General features: G+C 34.5%; 1 protein-coding gene across 9 annotated transcripts in view; it reads right to left on the bottom strand.

Moving 5' to 3' along the window:
* The window catches only part of RELCH (RAB11 binding and LisH domain, coiled-coil and HEAT repeat containing), a 114,137-nt gene that overhangs the window by 28,690 nt on the left and 67,015 nt on the right, over positions 1-18,432 (bottom strand). For 8 of the 9 annotated variants that reach the window (XR_008291529.1, XM_027069116.2, XM_027069111.2 and 5 more), the window contains 8 exons: positions 18,031-18,195; positions 15,850-15,997; positions 12,298-12,454; positions 11,550-11,673; positions 9,517-9,565; positions 6,743-6,822; positions 3,129-3,235; positions 2,077-2,176 (listed from right to left, as the gene is read on the bottom strand). Coding sequence is in view for 8 of the 9 variants with exons in the window: in XM_027069116.2 (XP_026924917.1) it covers positions 2,077-2,176; positions 3,129-3,235; positions 6,743-6,822; positions 9,517-9,565; positions 11,550-11,673; positions 12,298-12,454; positions 15,850-15,997; positions 18,031-18,195 (930 nt within the window). In the remaining variant the exon portion in view is untranslated. The remainder of the gene's footprint in view (positions 1-2,076; positions 2,177-3,128; positions 3,236-6,742; positions 6,823-9,516; positions 9,566-11,549; positions 11,674-12,297; positions 12,455-15,849; positions 15,998-18,030; positions 18,196-18,432) is intronic. The other variant, XM_027069113.2, reaches the window with a different exon arrangement.

Raw genomic sequence — 18,432 nt, 5'->3', positions numbered from 1 at the left:
TGTCCTGCTTTTTATGTTTTTATTTTGAATTAACTCATTGCGGGCGAGGGGAAGCAGGCACAACTGTAAATTATAATGTATTAGTATAAAAAAAATCTTTTGAAATATACTTATTTTTTTAATACAATTTTGCTCACTATAAGAGTCACTGACAACAAAAGTAACTTTAATATTTTCTACTGATGATTTTACTGGCATGATCACTGAAAAAAATTTTATCACAAATGAGTTGGAAAAAATATTGAAATAATTCTCTCAATTGGACTCAAGTTCATAATCAACCTGAAAGAACGCTGAAAACTGCCGAAGCATAGGTATAGTTTCCAAACCAGCACTGATTGCAAACATAGAAACCAAAACCAGACAAAAGCCACATATAAGAAATAAGGCAGAAAGAACCCAAAAACAAATAAAAAGAGGATGTTTCATTTTATTTAAATTATTTTCATTTATATGGTATGCTTACCAGTGAATACATAATTTGAGAAGCAAATGGTTTAAGAGAAAGAAGTAGCTTTTAGCGTCTTAGAATAAAATCCTATAATGACAGTGTATTAAAGACACAGTTCTTTATATAAAAGGATGCACTTTTCTTTCACGGATGACTCTTTTCAGCATACTGAATAATCAAAAATTATTTATACTCACAGGAACTTATTACTACAGATCAATCTGAATTTTAAGTTTGGCATTCACCTTCACAAAGAACACTTGATTATAGTTTTTTAAATCAAATATGTACAATAACTGAGGCAGTAACATGGACAGAGGATATTCAACTTCCTGGTAAGACTGGAATTTTCTTTAGAGTTCACACATCGATTTTATATATTTAAAAGTTTTAGAAGGTACGTATTTTAAACATACCAGTGCTCTATTCTTCAAATGGCAATTTATCTTAAATTGTGGAAAAACTCTGAAATTCAGGAAGAATTGAATTATCCAATTCTCTTTATGGAAATAAACGCTTTCAGATATTTTAAGAATCACATGCATATTAGGGATAATTTTAGCCTGGATATATATACATTCTCTAAACTATTATATTACTCTGTGAAATAACAGCATGATAAGGAAAAAAAAAATAATGATAATGATACCTAACATTTATTAAGTTCCTATGTGCCAGATGCTGTTTTAAGGGCTTTACTAGTATTAATTCATTTCATATTAACAAAAATCCTTTGAGATGGATAATTATTATCATTTTCATTTTGTAGATGAGGAAACTGAGGCACAGAGAAGTTTGAACTTGCCATTAAGTGGCAGAGACAGACACTGAACCCAGGCAGTTAGGCTCTATGGCAAGACTCAAGAGCAGAAAGAACACTCTAAATTAATTTTTGTCTTCAAATACAAGTTCTAGAAATATAAACCAATGAATGGATGAATGAATAAATAAATAAAGTAGGCTATGGCATAATTTCCTCTATGATGGATATTTTGAATTTCAAAAGATAGGCATTTCAATTTTCATACTTAATTTGGGTAGGTGGCAACTTTAAGAAAATCCAGTTGAATTATATGAACAGTCTCTTCTCTCCTAATAAGTCTATGGACAGTTAATGTATAGGGATGTTATTCCAGACATGATTTGTGAGGAAATAATCAAGTAGAGTAATCAACAAAGTAAGTATCCCCATATTTGCAATAATTGATTTTTTAAAGTTATTCATGAATCCAACTATATTTTATAACTTTAAATATATCTTATATTGTTTTAGTTTATTTTAGTAGCCATTTTATCTCAATAAATAGAAAAGTATAGTCAGGAAAGATTTATATAAGATGGAAATTAATATAAGATTTAAAAGAAAATTTAAGAAGTAGAACTGAGAATAACATCCAAGGGACCAATAACATCCAATTAACCAATATTTAAACATTCTTAAATATATCAAAGCTAAATTTCTGCCCCATCACACAGTACACAACTAGATACTATTCAATGCCATAAAATATACATCAACATAACATAGTATGCAAAGCCTTTAATAAAAAAAAAAACATTCCCTTCTCCATCTTCCAAAGGAAATCATTATAATTAGAAATGAGAGAAGCAATTTGTTTACATACCTCAAACATTCTAGCAGCAGTACATCTCACAAGTGCCGAAGTATGGACAACACCATACCATAAAACAGTTAATAATAACTCGTGGTAGGCTGGATTTGCACTGAAAGAAAAAACTCAGTGTTAAAAGTGAGGGCCACAGTGTCTCACTGGTGTACTGAAAGATACTACATTTGTAAGTAATATTAATGATAAAAATATTGGCAAAAAATATGAAATTACTCTGTATGGTTTAACAGGTTACATCCAAGACTCTTTAAAAAAGGAAGTCACCTTACAAAGCTACAAACTTTTAGCATATTCAGGAGTTATACTTTTAGGTTCTGTAAACATTTACAATTCTGATAGAAATCTCAACTCTTTAATAGCATACAACTTAAAATTATAAAAAATAAAAGAAAATTTACCCAGGAGGAAAAAAAGAAAGAGCACTGGACTGAGTCAGATGGGTAAGTTACAACCTCTGGGGGTCTTAATTTCTGTATGTATAAAAATTGGGGAAGCAATACTTGTCCTATTTATGTCACATGTTTATTGTGGGATCAAATCAGATCAACTCAAATCACTGACATGGAAGGAGAAGTTGGCTGTGAGGCCTATTCAAATGCAAGACTGTATTGTTACCAAGTGCCCAAGCCTGTTTGCAATAAAGACAGAGATAAAAATGACATTAACAGCTAGATGATGTGATTATGAGCAGGATAAGGCAATGGGATGGAAAAAGGAGCTAATGAACTTTCACTTGGAGCTCCTTTTTCAGTTTTGGGAAACTAAATTTTCTTCAAATCTGAACTTTATTTCTCCAGCTGCTTCAAAGAAAACATATGTCTATACTCTTTCCCCTACTCTTCTATTACAATGTATTGATTACAAAATATTGAGAATGTACAAATAATTGAAACCAAAAACCAAACACTAAAAGGACAAAAACTAGGCCTCAAAACCAAAAGATTTGGTGTGGATGCCAATATTTTTTGACTCAAACTATGTATCTTATAAATACAATTTAAAAACTTTACATGAATTAAAAAACAAACATAAGCTATGATTTTTACCCCAGTTCCACAAAAGAAGCCTTCAAGCTATCAAGAGGAGCATGCGATAATGAAAGCAGGGTCATTACATCTTCTAAGAATCCCACTAACAGTTTTCGGTCTTCTTCCTACAGAGGATAAAGACTGATAATGAATTTCCAAGCAATCAAGTAGAACTAAAATACTAATTTCGTATCTATAATTATAAAGTTTTATCAAATGTGGGGAAATATCCAGTCTCAGAAGCATTTTAACTAAAGATACGTATTAAACTTATCTATCTGTGATCACAATGGTAAAAGGACAAAGACTATCTTGATTCATAGATCCTCAGACCTGTGCTGTTCATTATGGTAGCCACTCACCACATGCAGTTATGTAAATTTAAATTAAAAATAAAGTACAATAAAAGATTCAGTTCTTTAGTAGCACTAGTTACAATTCAAGTGCTTAATGGCCACGGGTGGCTAGTGGCTTCCTCATTGGACAGTTCAGATACAGATATGTCTGCTGTTGCAGGAAGTTTTATTAGACAGTTCTGCTTTAGAAAATGCAAAGGTATATTCTTTTATTAAAATTTATTTTTACAAATTTTAGTTCCCACTAATTTTGGCACTAAGCACTTAAATACAAACTAGTAAAAGCTATCCCCCTAACAGAAAATTGTTTCCAAGAAATTATTCTTGCAATTTCTTAGTGGTAAGAAGCTACATGCTTGTTGAAATACAGAGTACTGTGTTCTTTTTCTTTCTTTTCCTGTATCTTTCTTAAATTTTTATTTTTTATTTTTTAATATCATTTATTGTCAAGTTAGCTAACATACATTGTATACAGTGTGCTCTTGGTTTCAGGGATAGATTCCTGTGATTCATCACTTACATACAGCACCCAGTGCTCATCCGAACAAGTGCCCTCCTCAATGCCCATCACCCATTTCCCCCTCTCCCCTGCATCCCCATCAACCCTGTTTGTTCTCTGTATTTGAGTCTCTTATGGGTTTGCCTCCCTGTCTGTTTGCAGTCATATCCTTCATTAAAAAAATAATCTATATTTTCAAACTTTCTTTAATAAACCATCATTTTCATAATCAGAAAATAATCAGTATTTTCTTTTTTCTTATATTGTACTTTATTAAGAAATATATTGTAAAAAATAAGTGTGCTAAATTAGGAAGGTTAAAAAATCACTTTGTATGTTAAATTAACCTGAGTCTATAAAGGAAGGGAATCTGACATTCTGTCAGGAAATAAATATATAATAAATTAGAGTTAAGTTTTCTGTCATTATGGATGTATTAGGCCAACAATAAATAGCTTCTGCATTAATATTAATAAATAGATCTATGAAGAATACTGGATTGCCACCAACCATTTTTTTTTCCTACATAATCAGGTTCATTTAGAATGAATAAAGGATTAAAAACAATAGAATGAATAAAGGATTGACAAAAGTAATGATCAGCACGAACAATGTCAGAGCAGTTTTGGCATATGACGGTCTACTTAATGTAAAGCTTAGAACACTGACAAACCAGAATCAGAGCAATGTCGGAATAGAGACTCTACCCAATTTTAGTTGCCTACTATGTCAAAACACAAAATATACATAAAATTGGAAAACAAACTGTAAATCTGAAAAACCTGAAGTGTGAAATAAGAGCTATGAAACATACTTCCAAATGAGCATAGATTCTTCTAATCTGAAAATTTAGTACAATCCTATTCTATTTCTCATTTTTGAAATCTCAAGACAAAAAAATGTATTTGATTCAAAACAGTTTTCAACTCACAGCTTTTCAAATTAAAGAGAGTGGAAAATGGTATGCATAGTATTGTGTCTGGCAATATGCTAGGATTTAAATCTTCATGAGTTTAAGAACAATAGAGACAATCTATTAAAGTTACAGGACTTAAAATACCCTACACACAGGGATTGTGTGTGTATTCATATTATGAGGCAGTCTTCGAAACCAGGGTAGAAAAGAATAGTTTAAAGGAATACTGTGTTACTTTAACAGAACTGGAGCTTCTGTTGAAAGGTATGTGATACTGTAGGACTACATTTTAAAACTGTAAGATAGCTCAATCTGTTTTGTTAGAAGAGTACAATTATACTTTGAATTCAAAAGGCAAAAGAAATGTTAGGTATTAATGGGGGAAAACTCAGGAAAAAAGGCCTTCCTTTTTGATTCTTACATTCTAAATTCTATTTATTTTTATTATTTTTTAAAAGTTATCTCTATGCCCAATGTGGGGCTCGAACTCATGACCCTGAGATCAAGAGTTACATGCTCTACCTACTGAGCCAGCCAGGTGCCCCTCACATTCTAATTTCTAATTTTTTTTTAATGTTCATTTATCTATTTATTTTGAGAGAGAGAGAGAGAGAGATAAAGCAGGGGAGGGGTGAAGAGGGGGGAGAGAGAGAATCCCAAGCAGGCTCTGCACTGTCAGCACAGAGCCTGATGCTGGGCTCAATCTCATGAACTGTGAGATCATGGCCTGAGCTGAGATCAAGAGTTGGACGCTTAACTGACTGAGCCAGCCAGGTGCTCCTCAATTGGAAAGAAATTCCAATTTCTAAAAATGCTCAAATTGGAAAGAAATTCCAATTTCTAAAAATGCTTTATCCTGAATCCATACTTTCACCTGACTGGTGGGGCTGCCTCACACTTAAAAATGACTGATCTACGTTAATATATACCATGTTCATTTCCTTAAAACAACGGTTAAGTAGAATGTGGTAGTTTGTTATACTGGTGACAACCAATGAACTGCACCTCCTGGCTCATGCCTTTATTTCGTGCCCTCTTCTGGAATCTGGGCTGGGCCTGTAACTTGTTTTAACCAAGGGAAGGCAACAGAGTGATGTGCTAATTCCAAGCCTAAGCTTTCGCCTAGCAGATGCTGCTTTTGCGCTCTGAGGAGCCCTGAGCAGCCCTGAGCCACCACGTATTAAGTCTGGCTGTGCCGCCCCAGAGGCCCCAAGACAACACAGAGACTGAAGCTCAGTCACCCTAGCTGACCTCCCTTCCAACCAAAAAGGTGAATGCAACAACATGAGTGACTGACCACCAGCAAGACCACAAAAGAGAGGCCAAGTTGAGCAAAGCCCATGAGCAAATAAAAGGGTTATAATAAGCCATTATGTTTTAGGGTAATTTATTATGTAGTAACAATTAAGAAAAATAAGGTATTATTAAAAAGTATTTTGCACAAAATGGTAATAGAGTACAGTATTCTACAGCATTTTGTAGTTTGCTCCACCTAATACATGTGCTTTATTTGCTATTTAATTTATGAAAAATTAATCATGAAACACAATGAAACTTTGATAAGTAAGTGCAATCTAACACTTCTAACAAAATATCAAGAAGCACACAATCTCTAAATTTATTTGTTCAAGATTTGTTCAATGAAGACTTATTCAAATATGCTCTCCATTATAAATTACTTATTGAACAAAAGAAATATATAAATTTTGTTTTCCTTTATGGGTAACATGAACCCATAATCTAATCTAATCTATGTTGTTAATATATATTACTTTTATAATATAATATAAAGCGTAATATTATGTATCTTTCTAAACAGAAGGTGCTTTTACATTTTCTAGTAAAAGGATTTTTCTCTTACCTGAATATAACACGTAAGGACTCCTGTTGCATAAATGGGGACAGTAGCTTTAGTGAGGACCCCATTTCCTGCTGAGGAATCTAAGATCATTAAAACAATTTTAAAAATCTGCATGTATTTTAAATGTAAAGCAAAAAGTCACAATGCAAATTATATTTAAAATTCCAACTGGTTACAAGGCTTACGCATGCATATTATTACTTTGGAAAAGAATTTTGATTAAAATACATATCCATGGTTGTTGTAAAAACATAGTTTAATACTTTTTATAAAGCCAGTAGCATAAACATTTTTGATAGATGTTAAGAACTCTAATAACCAAAATGAGATGCTATACTCTATTTCCATACTCAGAAATCGGAGCTTTCTTTTTTTTTTTTTTTTAAATGTTTATTTATTTTTGACAGAGAGACAGAGCATGAGTCGGGGAGGGGCAGAGAGAGAGGGAGACACAGACTCCGAAGCAGTTTCCAGGCTCTGAGCTGTCAGCACAGAGCCCGACACGGGGCTCGAACCCACAGAATGCGAGATCGTGACCTGAGCTGAAGTCGGGCGCTCAACCGACGGAGCCACCCAGGCGCCCCAAGGAGCTTTCTTGAACTCTCCCAAGTGCCAGTCCGTATAAACAGGTCTTAAATTTTTATGCTTTCAATCTGTAGTATTCGGTAAAAGGTAAAGGCACTCAGCTAAAAGGTGGCATCTGGATATATATTATTTAATCTGCTTCCTGATATGAGATACTATCTAGTTTCCAGTACTAGTCTAGTTCCAAAGCCCCTCCTGCATCCTCTATAGGGATTTTCAGCCAGATGACCCTATTGTCGCTGGGAAAATGCAGGCAAAGTACAGAGGCAGAAGAGGGGAAAGCATTCCAACACAGGAGAGTACCCTGTGACTACTGTAAAATAAGATAAATTCATCTGTAGATGATTTCAAAAAAGAAATTCAGAGATGATATAACATTATTTATAGCAACAACAGCTCTGGTTTATTGTTCTTTAGGCACTATTTTAAGTGCTTTATGTTTGCTTTTATGTATCCCCAAATTTTAGTACTTTTTTCTATTTTTATATGGTTTGAAATTCTTTTCAGAAAATAGTACATAAACAAATTTGACTAACTGCCCTGAAAGAATTGTAGCAAAAATGAGAGTTCCATTTTCACATCAAGTAGCACTTGAGGTTTGTTTATGCTCTCGGTAAGAGTAATTTTTTCTTTGGGGGACTACTGATACTGGTTGAGTGTGACTATGGTAGTTGAGAGTTAAATGTGAGGTTAGGAACACAGACATAAGTTGGATTCATAGATATAGACTATACATATAGGGATTAGTAATCTCTTCCTACATGAACTACTAAACACTTAGAGCTAACTAATAATTCTAAAAGCTGTCAGTTTTTAAAATATGTAAATATTCCTCACTAATTTATCATCGGAATTAACAACTAAACACATAATACCAACTATTAGGCATTCTAAACATTAACACCTGATAATATAAATTTTGGGAAGCATTTATCAAAAAAAAAATCTCATCATGTTCGAACTTAGAAGAAAAAGATATATTTATTCATCTCTATTTCTGAGGACAGCCTAAGATGGGTTTTGCAGATCACTCAAATCAAATCACTAAGGTAGGACGGTGATAATAATTACCTATATGTCCAAAACCAACCAAGTTTAAAAAAAAAAAAAAGAAAAAAAGGAGGGCTATACGTTTTTCTTTCTAACATTTTCTACAATTTATTCGTAGAAACTAGAAAAATACACAGGAATTTAAGATCCACAAGGAAACAAGTTCTTAGGCTGATGGTGCTCTAACTAGACTTCTTAAGACAAATGAGTGAAAACTATCAACAGAGGGACTGCAACTGCCCATTCAAGTATGTGGGTTTTGTTTTTTTTTTAAGTTTATTTATTTTGAGAAAGAGAGAGAGAGAGAGGAAACAGTGTGCATGAGTGCGAGTGGGGGAAGGGCAGAGAGAGGGAGAGAGAATCCTGAGCAGGTTCTGTGCTATCAGTGGGGCTAGATCTGACGACCTGATCAAGACCTGAGCTAAAACCAAGAGCTTAACCAACTGAGCTACCCGGGTGCCCCCTCAAGCATGTAGTTTCATTTTAAAAACATATATGCATATCTTACATTCTCTTCCACTATATTTGTTTTCATTTTAAAAGATTTAAATAACTAATTTGGAAGTAGAGATCCTTTATTCTATATTTTTCAATATTGTGAATATACCACTTCAAACCTACAAGGGTACAAGCACTCTGTTTGAGAAACTCAGCCTTAAGTCAATTTAATTGCAAGGAAGGTAGGTATTTATAAGCAAATTAATAAAGATGAATCTCACTACCAGCTCATGGGAAAGAGGTAGATGTGACACAGTTATAAAACCAAGAAATAAATTTTCCTTTTCACTTGTACTTGCTAGTTCATTTATATACAATTGGCACACAATGAATATAGTATTTTTTCCTGAGTAAAGATATCCAATTGTTTTAAAAGTAATAATAAATGGGGGTGCCAGGGTGGCTCAGTCGATTGGGCATCCGACTTCAGCTCAGGTCTTGGTCGTACAGCTTGTGCGTTTGAGCCCCGCGTCGGGCTCTGTGCTGACAGCTCAGAGCCTGAAGCCTGCTTCAGATTCTGTGTCTCTGTCTCTCTCTGCCCCTCCCCTGCTCACACTCTCTCTCTCTTTCTCTCTCTCAAAAATAAAAAAAAACATTTAAAAAAATTAAAATTAAAAAAAAGTAATAACAAATGAACTTACCAATGTTTTCTTCAGACAGTCTTAAAATCTCCTGGAACTGAGGTTTGACCTAAGCAACCGAAAGAAAAGATCCAAAAAGTTTCAGTCCATGGATCAATTAAAGATTAAATAAATAAAATGTTTACTATGGCTACTACTACTACATTCATTGATTCATCTGATTAATTGATTTATTTTCTTATTTTTTTATTTTCCTTTATGGACGATTTAAGTGATCAGAAATATAACAATTCTTTTTTTTTTTTTTAAGTTTATTTATTTTGAGAGTGCGAATGCACGTGTGAACTGTCAGGATGGAGCCCGATGTGGGGCTCGATCTCATGAATTGTGAGAACATGACCTGGGCCGAAATCAAGAATCGGACACTAAATTGACTGGGCCCCCGAGGTGCCCCAGAGATGTAACAATTCATAAGAGGCTTAGAATAAAAGAAGAGTCAAGTTACTACAAGCAACACCTTTAGAGAAAAAATGTTTTCAAAATCAATTCAAGTCAGTAGGTATTTTCTGAAGGGTTTTTGTTCTCCTTCACTAAATTAAAATAATTTCCAAGATGACTTTAAGGGCTTGAAATTACTACATCTTAAAACCTCATGACAGAAAGATTATTTAGGTAAATATTATTATATGATTAGAATTATTTTTTAAAACTTTGCTGTATTTAAAAGGAATGAAGAGCAAATTCCATTCATTTAGGGTATTCAATAAGTAACATATTCATCATGTAATATCCATCTGCTTAAATTTTAACTTCCTTAAAACTGAAATTTAGGCATCAAATATAGAATTTACCTACAATTTTTTAAGCTAGTAAATGCTAATTTCAATTTTTTATTATTAACATTATCACAGATTTCAGGTTTCAGGGCACTGAAGTCAACCACTTACTGCTAAGTGTTTAAATGAACTCCTACTTACTTTTTTTTTTTAATAATAGCTCCTTCTTTTGGAGATGTCAGACAATTTTTGCCAATGTTGATAACTATAAAATCAAATTCTATTTAATAATTAGATGTAGCATCATCTAATTATTAGACCAGTAGCATCAAGGTCTAACTTTTTGCCCTCTTAGCGGCAGGTCAGGCATAACAAACAACTTAAACGGAGGCGAAGCCCACTGTTTGAAGATTAATCTACAGCACCATACTTATGGAACAAAAAGACACTAAAGTAATTTATTCATTTCATGCATGCCAAGGCTAAGCCCAGATAACTTTATTATTATAGGTCACAAACATAATAGTATTTATTATAACTCACTTTCTGAATTTTGTCCAGTCTGCTATACCAAACTGTTTTGCTTTAAATGTTTAAATACCCACAGAGTAAAGTAATAGTTAATAGTAAAGAGCTCCACAAAATTCTTACCTTTTAAACGTCTTGATTAACATTTGATTATAACAACTGTATCTTTTTATGCTTTTCTTAGCGCTCTAAAGAACTGCCCCAACACTACGCTAGCAAGACAAATGGATTAAAGATGAAACTGGGATCTAAGGACATTCCAACTGTAGTATCTAAAACTGTAAAGTAACCTGGATATGCAGATGTGACAAATACTAGTTTTGGCAGCGACTGAAATATGCAGCATGAATCTCAAGTGTCCACACTATTCTAAGAGCTGGTCTTGCAGCAAGGCTTCTAGAGCAGCTACGCTGGTTCCACAGTCGCCTGAGGTTTTGACCAAAGTGTGCTGAGCAAACAGCTGCTCCCCGAATGTGTGGTGGATGGGAAGGCAGGAGAAGCACATCAAAGAATCAGTGAAGGCCTCTGATACGGCCTCTGCTAGGAAGATACCCAGTGCGTAGGTGTTATATCCAAATCTGGATATAAACCAAGTTTAGGCTAAATCATCGAAACGTGAATAAACATAAGAAGATTATTTACTAGAATTTTCTGTTACTATCACAGTTTTCTAAGATATTATAAGGTAAAGGAAGAGCTCATGCTTTGGTTTACTCTGTCACAGCGTTAATTAACACATTACATTTCTGTATCTCTTGCAATAAGAAAATATGGAACACAAGTTTTTACCTTAGTGTTTGTAAAAATTTTGCCAAATGTCCGGCAAAGGCGCCAGAAAAATCTGGAGAATTCATGGACACAGGCAGTTGAAGTAACATTAATTTTGCCAACTATTTCTATAAGTTGTGGCAACCTGAATGTGAAAGGAAAGAAAAATAGGCAGGGGATACATATAAATTACTGTTTCCTTGCCAATGTCTGAAACAATGCAAATCTAACAACCTCCTGCTTTGCTTTTCATAGCCAGTAAAACCGCAAATCAAAGGAGAGGTTTGAGATACTCTGAAAAGGTTTTCAGTTTCTATTCTACTCTATAAACTTCTTAAATTTTAACTGCTTGCCATAAAACACATGGAACCTTAACGGTAGAGTTTTGCCTATGGAGTTAATGAGACACAGATCACTGGATTTGATGCTTCACATTAAGTGCTTGGCTAACAAGGCATCCACTGTAGCTTCAAAAATGACAATCTGGATGTGGTTTAAAATACATCATCACTATTAGACAACAACAAGGCAGCAGACAGGTCCTTTTGACATGTTCTGGCAGCACCATCCTCATAGATAAATACCTACATATCCAATGGTATAAATCTCCTCTCCTAAAGAAGTTTACCATAGATAATGCCAAGTTATGTTTTTGTTTTGTTTGTATATTTTGTTATATTTTGTCCCTCAGTGCCAAAACTAAGCATAGGGAGCTATCTTCCATCAACTGATGGAGGCGTACCAAATGAATATGAAGGCAGTAACTTACAATTGATTGACAACCCACAGTAAAGTCTCCCAGCCTGTTGTACCCTCGTGTTCCAGCTGGTAATCATAAAGTTGTAAGAGCACTGCCAATTGCTCACGACTTCCAATTATAGTAGACACATCTTGAAGAGGCGACATAGGCCGAGGGAACCTAGTCACTATAAATAATAGAAGCAAAATAAATCATGTGAAAAGTGGCAGTGTGTGAAGCTAACTATTCTGTGAAAAGGAAAATAAGACTCTGTCTCTTGATATTTAATTGCTTATTATAAACTTTAAATAGAAAACTGAAATATGTTAATCATATAATTTTTTTAAAAAGTGAAACAAATTCCTGTCACATGTGAACAAATTTAACACATCTCAAAAATTAAGATTTTAGGAGACAAAATAGTTATAGTAAACGAACACTGTAATGAAATAGTTTGCTAATAAAGAGTAAAATTGCATTTAGGTTAAGTTAAAATTGGCCCAAAGATAAGATGTTAGCTGAAACATGGATTTGAATTTGGTTTAAAAAAAACAGAAATACTTATAATTCCACCAGACTACTTATGACAATGAAATAGAGAATACTTCTTGATGGCTATTAAATGGTAACGCATGCCAACAGCTCATTAACTGTTAGAAACTCCTAACTGCCCAACAACTCTTGCATAGAGGCTAATATCCTAAAACATGCAAAAATACAGAATTTTCTCAAAATATATTAATGGCTTCATAATTATTATTAAACGTAAGAAAACATGAAATGCACATAATTTTAAAAATGTTCAAAGACAAAATTAAGATGTTACCGTCTTTTTATGCTGCCCAAGACTTTTAACAATATATTAAAGACAGAGGTCATCCCTTGCTAGCTGAACTCTCCTATTTGCTATCATAATATACCAACCAACAAATAAATGAGTTTGGGTAACATGGTACCTCTCACTATCTGAGGTTTCTGCTTGAATTCTCACTGTATCTCAATCCAGGAATAAACAGATTTGGACTGCGAGGGATATTTGTACTTCATAGGGAATATATCATGTCAAAGCATAGCTGATATAATTTCAAACACGGTTATATAACACCTGTCACAATCTGCTGCACTATGATAGAGTGAATGTCATTCCTTCATAAATACTAATAAACAACTGAAAAATAATAGAACAGTTTAAAGTCAAATAGATAGGTCAAGATTAACTACAGGGGAAAGTGAGGTCTAAAGACTTAAAGGTAGGTCCAAGAGAAGCAAAATAATGTCAAAAAATAAGCAGTTATTTGGATAACTCAATTATTACAGGTAAGTAAACAGAATGGCTCAGGAGTCTCAAAACATTGTTCTATTTAACAGGATTTTTAACAATATAGAACTATAGAAAGGTCCCCAGAATGTCATTTTAATAGAATAGCAAAATACCAGCATTTTATTGTCAACAAAACAGTCACAATTATCCAGCAAAGTAACAGCCATTACGACTCTTTAATGTATTTCCCTCTCACTAGAATGTAAGCCCTCTGAAGGCAGAAAGTTGTGTCTATTTTATTCACGAATGTATCTCAAGTGTTTAAAATAGTGCCTGACATAAATATTAGTTACCGCTGTAAATAAATTGGTAGTAAAACTATTTGTGTTTCTATTATATAAGAGAAAATAAATCTTCACTTATCATAAGTTCTATCCCAAATATATGGATGTATATATAGATAGACATATAGACATGGATATACAGACCCTACGTAAGAATACAATATTTTCTCATTTAAAATAAATGATTTATAACTAAGAAGTGGGCATAATAATATTAACATTTATGGTTGCTGTTAAAAAGTCAGAGAGTCATATTCAGCCTAAAAGAATTAAAAAGGAAAGGTTATTTTTGGTATGATGAAGACATAATCACAAGAAAGGTCAAATAAACCCTGGAAGAAATATATTCAGGATGGTAAAGCAGTTGTTTTGACAATTTTCATCTAGTCCCTAGCACATGCTTGGCATCAACATTCAAGAGTTATTTTTATACATGAATGAAGGCAAACATTATAGGTTGATCTATGTACCCTCCTAGAAACTCCTACATTGAGGTCCCAATCCCCAGAACCTCAGAATGTGACCTTATTTGGAAACAGTGTTATTGCAGATGTAATTGGATAAGATGAGGTCATACTGGAGTAGGGTGGGCCTCTAGTCTAATATTACCCATCTTATAAAAAGGCGAAATTTGGACATACAGACACACAAAGAGGGAGAACGGAATATGAAAATGAAGGCAGAGATTGGGGTGATGCATCTACACGCCAAGGAAGGACAGAAATTGCTAGCAAGCCACCAGAGACGAGGAGGGAGGCATGGGACAGCGTTTTCCTCAGAGCCGTCAGAAGGAACCAAACCTGCTGACAGCGTGATCTGAAACCTTGCGCTTTCTAGAACTGGGGACAATAGATTTCAGTTTGTGGTATTTTGGTATGGCAGCCCTAGCACACCAATATGGCAAGACAGAAAGAGAAAGAGTGGGAATTAGACAGGAAAGCCCCTAGGCAGACAAAGAACCTTAACACATGCAGGGGTGGAACCTGAAGCAGTCAGCTGTGAATGCTTTATGAAGACTTTGCTTAAAAGCCTGAATTTTCCTTCTCCTCAGTAATATTTTAAAATATTAAATTAACTCAACCCCATCTACTCTCAATTTTTCCAGTAAAACAGACATTCAAACATTTGCGCTGTGCTTCGTGTATCCCAAAGATTATAGGTAAACCACTCCCAGTTTCCTTTACACGAAAACTGCCAACTGTCAAAACATTAAGTATCTACTGATGTTCTCAATGTTAGAATTCTTTTGTCTACCAGAAGTTGGCAAGAGACATGGACAATGTCACAAACCTGAAAACTCTGCAAAGGGATCTCATACAGAGTAACAGCTGCTCTACAGCCATTTATCCTGGGGGTTGGGTGCAGTGGGGTTACTAAGTGCTGTGGGTCAGAGGTCACTTACTGGTTAGGTGGACATCGAGACAAGAGAATACTGGCCTTTGCTATCAATTTCACCTATTTCTGAAAATAAGTCATATTCCTTCTTTGGAGAAAAACATTCTGTTGCATATGCTTATATTCCTGTCAAGGACGTAGAAGAAAGTAATTACATTTACCTTCCCCTATTGAAAATAAGATGAAACAGGTCGGGGAGAGAAAGTGGAAAGAAAGTGGAAATGACAAGCTTCATAAACTGGCACTAGTAACTTTAGGTGAATCTTTTCATTAATCCAACTCTATGAATGAAAGAAAACTTATTTCAGCCACTGGGGGAAAAAAAGTGGTAAAATGACTATAGATTAGGAATGGAAAGAAAGCACAAATATTAGAAAATAATACCATGAAGCTTATCCATAAGCGACGAAGCCGCAGTTGACCCTAGCTGTCATACACTCTGTGACCACGAAATTCCACACATATATTTTAGTAATTATGCTTTCATATAAAGTGATTTTTAGAAGTTTAACCAAAAGCAATTCCTTGGGAAGCTAAGCTGCTAATGTCCTACATCTTCCTTCCACAAGTTCAGTTCAGTACCTTCTATCTGTGGCACTTCACCATGAAGCTTGGCTTTGCTGGAGAAAGGCGCATTCTGCAGCACTAACGCAAAGAGAGAGGGGATCAAGGACTGCAAAGCGGAAAGATACATGTGGAGCTTATGTTCATCCAGCCCGTGCTCTCCTTCCTGAAACATAAGGAGGTGGAAGCTAGTTTTAGTCTGCTGAAATTAAGTATTTATAATGCTCTTCCTTTCTGTGGCCATTAATTAAAAAATTAAGAATCTGTATGTTAGACTCATAGCACAACACCTAATGGAGATATCCATGAATCTTTTCTTAATTTCTCTAAGTACAGGAAAATGTGAGGAAGCACTGAGGCACTATAATAAGCAATATAATCTTTTCTATGGAAAACTTCAGGGTGAACATCGGTCATTACCATTTGTATGAAACTTCTTTTATAGGCTTTCTTTTTTTTCCCCCCAATATTTATTTATTTTTGAGACAGAGAGAGAGCACAAGCGGTAGAGGGGCAGGGAGAGAGGGAGACACAGAATCTGAATCAGGCTCCAGGCTCTGAGCTGTCAGCGCAGAGCCTGACGCGGGGCTCGAACTCACAGACCCAGAGATCATGACCTGAGCCGAAGTCGGACGCTTAACCCACTGAGCCACCCAGGTGCCCCCAGGCTTTTCTTCTTTCAAGAGGGTCTTATTCTTTGAAATTTTGTAAGTCAGGATAAAGAAATTAAAGTGAGTTATAGGAATCACTTTAACTGTTCAACTGTTGAACCAGCAACAGCCTTGGCTATTTTCCTTCTCCTACATCCGATCTCCTTTTACAGATTTGGTGGCATCTGTATGTGCCAGCACTGAAAGGACTTTAAAATACTTCGATGCATAGATGAAAGGTAGGAGAAAAAAAATTCAAAAGGAAACAAAAGAGATAACGGAAAGAAAAAAAGAGTAAAAGGGTTAGTATGGTACACAGAAACCACATGTTAAAGTGAAAAATAGAATCATTACAGATAAAAGTGTTTACTAATAAATACATTATATTATATTACTAATATTATAAAAGCTATGTCAGATATACCAGATATATGAGTTACACACTATCAAGTTCTAAATTAATCTCTTCATGGAAGGATTACTAGCTACGCTGAATACTTCAGGTACATCTGATAGCAAAATAGAATTAACCATGTTATGAAATGGAACTTAAGAAAAACAAGGTATGGATAAATCTCAGGTAGAAAGAACACAAACTTTTAAAGAATACTTAAAAAATTTCCCAGGTTTCATAAAAATGAGTATTTTCCAGTCTAGTTGTTTGTTTACAGTTTTTCTTAACTACCCAACTTGAAATTTATAGAAGAAAAAGCCCAATTTTTAAATTAAATAAATACATATAAGACTGTCTACAGAGTAGTTACTATGCAAGAGCCTTAAAGATTCTTTAAAATTTGGGGGTAGAACGGGTAAGAGTTAGGTGTCAGTGACCAATATCAGATCCTGGTTCCATCATCTGACAGCTGTAAGACCTTGGGCAAGCTACCAAAATGCTCAGTTTCCACACCAAAACCAAAATATAATTCAAAGGGTTATAAGAATGACATAATATATATTATTTATACAGTATCTCCCTTAATGCACATAAGAGGCATTAAAGAAATGTTAGTTTTTCTTCTAGACTCTAAGAGGGACTTTTAGTACAAAAATTAGATCAGGAAGTTACTATCTTTCTTTTAATTTTTCTTCATTTCTTTTACTTGGGGAAAACAGAAAACATTCATTTTAAGAAGTGAGAAAATGAACTACTGCAGTGAAAGAAACACAAGTAAAGCATTTTGACATCGTGTAAGTAAGAAAGCTTTAGAGACTAATATTTTAGTTATCTTAGCTGATATTTTACCCAAAATCTTTAAACCTTTGGAAGATACCAGGAAGAGCTAGCTTTCTGCATAATGTACAAATGAGTTGCACAAAGGTGCGACTTCAGCGTATAAACCCAGATCATGACCTTCCTCGTTGAGCTTTAGCAAAGCAGAACTTCCTCAAACCTCTCTTGGCTCCAGACCAATAAAATCTTTACCTGGCAAATAATTAGAATGTTCAGCTCGGTGGTACTTTCTGTCTTTGCTCCCCAGCGTTCTCTCAAGAGGACTTAGAACACACTCTTTACATTTCTATAAACTGTATAAATAAAGAAAGCATTTACCCTGAGAAGTTTTTCTATCTTGTTCAGCAATGTAGGTATAAGATGAGACTGTAAATTTCCAAGTTCTGTAGTCCAGGCAGCATAGGCTGGTAAAAATACTTGATGTGTTGCACTAACTACTCTTTCTGAGGGATCACCCAAGGCTGAGAGCAGCAATTCAAAACCCTGCCAAAATGAAACAGGTAAAATTTAGATTTTTCAAAGAATAAATTAAAAAAAAACAAACCTTAATAAAAAGCAATGAAGTATATACACTGTAGTACATGTAGAGAACACTTTAAGCAAGAAAGAAAGCCATCCATAACCCTATCCTTCCCATTTTCTTTAAAGAAAATGTCATGTATCCACTGAAGCGGAAACCAAACAGAAATGGTGGTAAACATGGCACGCTTTTTGCCAATT

Source organism: Acinonyx jubatus, chromosome D3 (genome assembly GCF_027475565.1).
Source record: "Acinonyx jubatus isolate Ajub_Pintada_27869175 chromosome D3, VMU_Ajub_asm_v1.0, whole genome shotgun sequence".
Taxonomy (NCBI): domain Eukaryota; kingdom Metazoa; phylum Chordata; class Mammalia; order Carnivora; family Felidae; genus Acinonyx; species Acinonyx jubatus.
The sequence above is the reverse complement of the archived record's forward strand: the minus strand, read 5'-3'. Positions and strand labels throughout refer to the sequence as shown.